Genomic DNA, 1,308 nt, shown 5'->3' with positions numbered 1-1,308 from the left:
TCCAATTGATGAGTTGCATAGTAAGTTGTTATTGCTGATATCATATATCCATGTCAGTATGAGTTGCATAGTAAGTTATTGCTGATATCATATATCCATGTCAGCTAAAATCATTCAGTCATTTAGCTGAAACCATTATGTCATTTATCTTTACTGAGACCACTCTACTCTCTCCCCCTTTGTCATTAATCAAAAAGAGTAAGTGGATTATGAAAATTTATCAAGAAGAAATTCTTATAACAAGATGTAGTTAGTACAAAAGAGCATTTATAGATCAACTCAAATTATCAATACATAGAAGTTTCATGTGTACCCTTACAAAAAGTTTCATAGTGCTATGATTACAAGACATCTAAGGTACATTTGGAATCAACATAAGTCCTAATACTTCATTACATGCAAAAAGTGTTATGACAACCTAGGTTAGAAAGTTCTAACTATCTTATCCTTCTTCTTCAGTATTGGCTTCATCTTCCTGGTTTCCTTCTCCTTCAGAATTGGCTTCATCTTCTTGGTTTCTTTCTCCTTCAGAATCTCCTTCATTTTCTGTAGAGTCATTATCAGAATTATCATCTGCACTTGGAGGAGCATAGGAAATTTCCATGGGATCACCTCCCCTAGAAGATCTAGCCTGATATCTTTCTATATGAGTGACTCGTTTATCAAGTCATGTGACTTTTTCTTTAATATTCTGAAGCCCAGTGCAAACTTCAAATTGAAAACTAGAGAAATCCTTTTGGAAGGATAAGAACCATGAAGGTGTGTCATGAGATGAACCAAGGTCCTGTGTAGAAGAAGACTGTGCTGCTGCTGATACTGGTGCTGAGGCTGAGGCTGAGGTTGAAGCTGAACGTGAGGCTAGTGTTGCATGTTGAGTCCTTCCTGACTTCAAGTACCATCCTGAACTCCCCTTGTCATACCCCATTTTCTTTAGGTAAGTCTCATTGAAAATATTATATCGGGTTCTTTTTATGAAGAATTCAGAACTATTTGTAACATGAAGATGGTTAAAGAGAAGAGTAAGAATTCCTCCATAAGGAAAAACAACTCGAGAAGATTCTAGTTTGGTCCACATCCATCTAATGATTAAACTAGACAAGTCTAGTTTCTTTCCTTTAAGAAGACATCAAAGAACAAAACATTCAACATAGGAAAGATGATCAAAAGAGCCTTGTTTAGGTAGGATATTGTTTGAAACGAGTTTGTGTAGAATCTGGCCTTTTAAGCGTAATTGTTTGTATAACGGAGGATGCCCAAAATAGATAAGTTCATTTTCCATGTTCATTAGAAGAAAAGCTTCAGGAGTGA

At 35.7% G+C, this 1,308-nt stretch overlaps 1 protein-coding gene across 1 annotated transcript; it reads right to left on the bottom strand.

Moving 5' to 3' along the window:
- Window positions 1–442: 442 nt before the first annotated feature.
- Window positions 443–925, bottom strand: LOC131162678 (uncharacterized). The gene is made up of 2 exons (XM_058119280.1): window positions 778–925; window positions 443–642 (listed from the first exon to the last, which is right to left on the bottom strand). Exons 1-2 carry the CDS (start codon window positions 923–925, stop codon window positions 443–445), a joined length of 348 nt encoding a protein of 115 aa, XP_057975263.1.
- Between the last annotated feature and the right edge of the window lie 383 nt (window positions 926–1,308).

The sequence above is a fragment of the Malania oleifera genome, chromosome 8, assembly GCF_029873635.1.
Source record: "Malania oleifera isolate guangnan ecotype guangnan chromosome 8, ASM2987363v1, whole genome shotgun sequence".
NCBI classification, from domain to species: domain Eukaryota; kingdom Viridiplantae; phylum Streptophyta; class Magnoliopsida; order Santalales; family Ximeniaceae; genus Malania; species Malania oleifera.
Note: the sequence above shows the minus strand (reverse complement) of the source record. Positions and strands in the feature narration are given on the sequence as shown.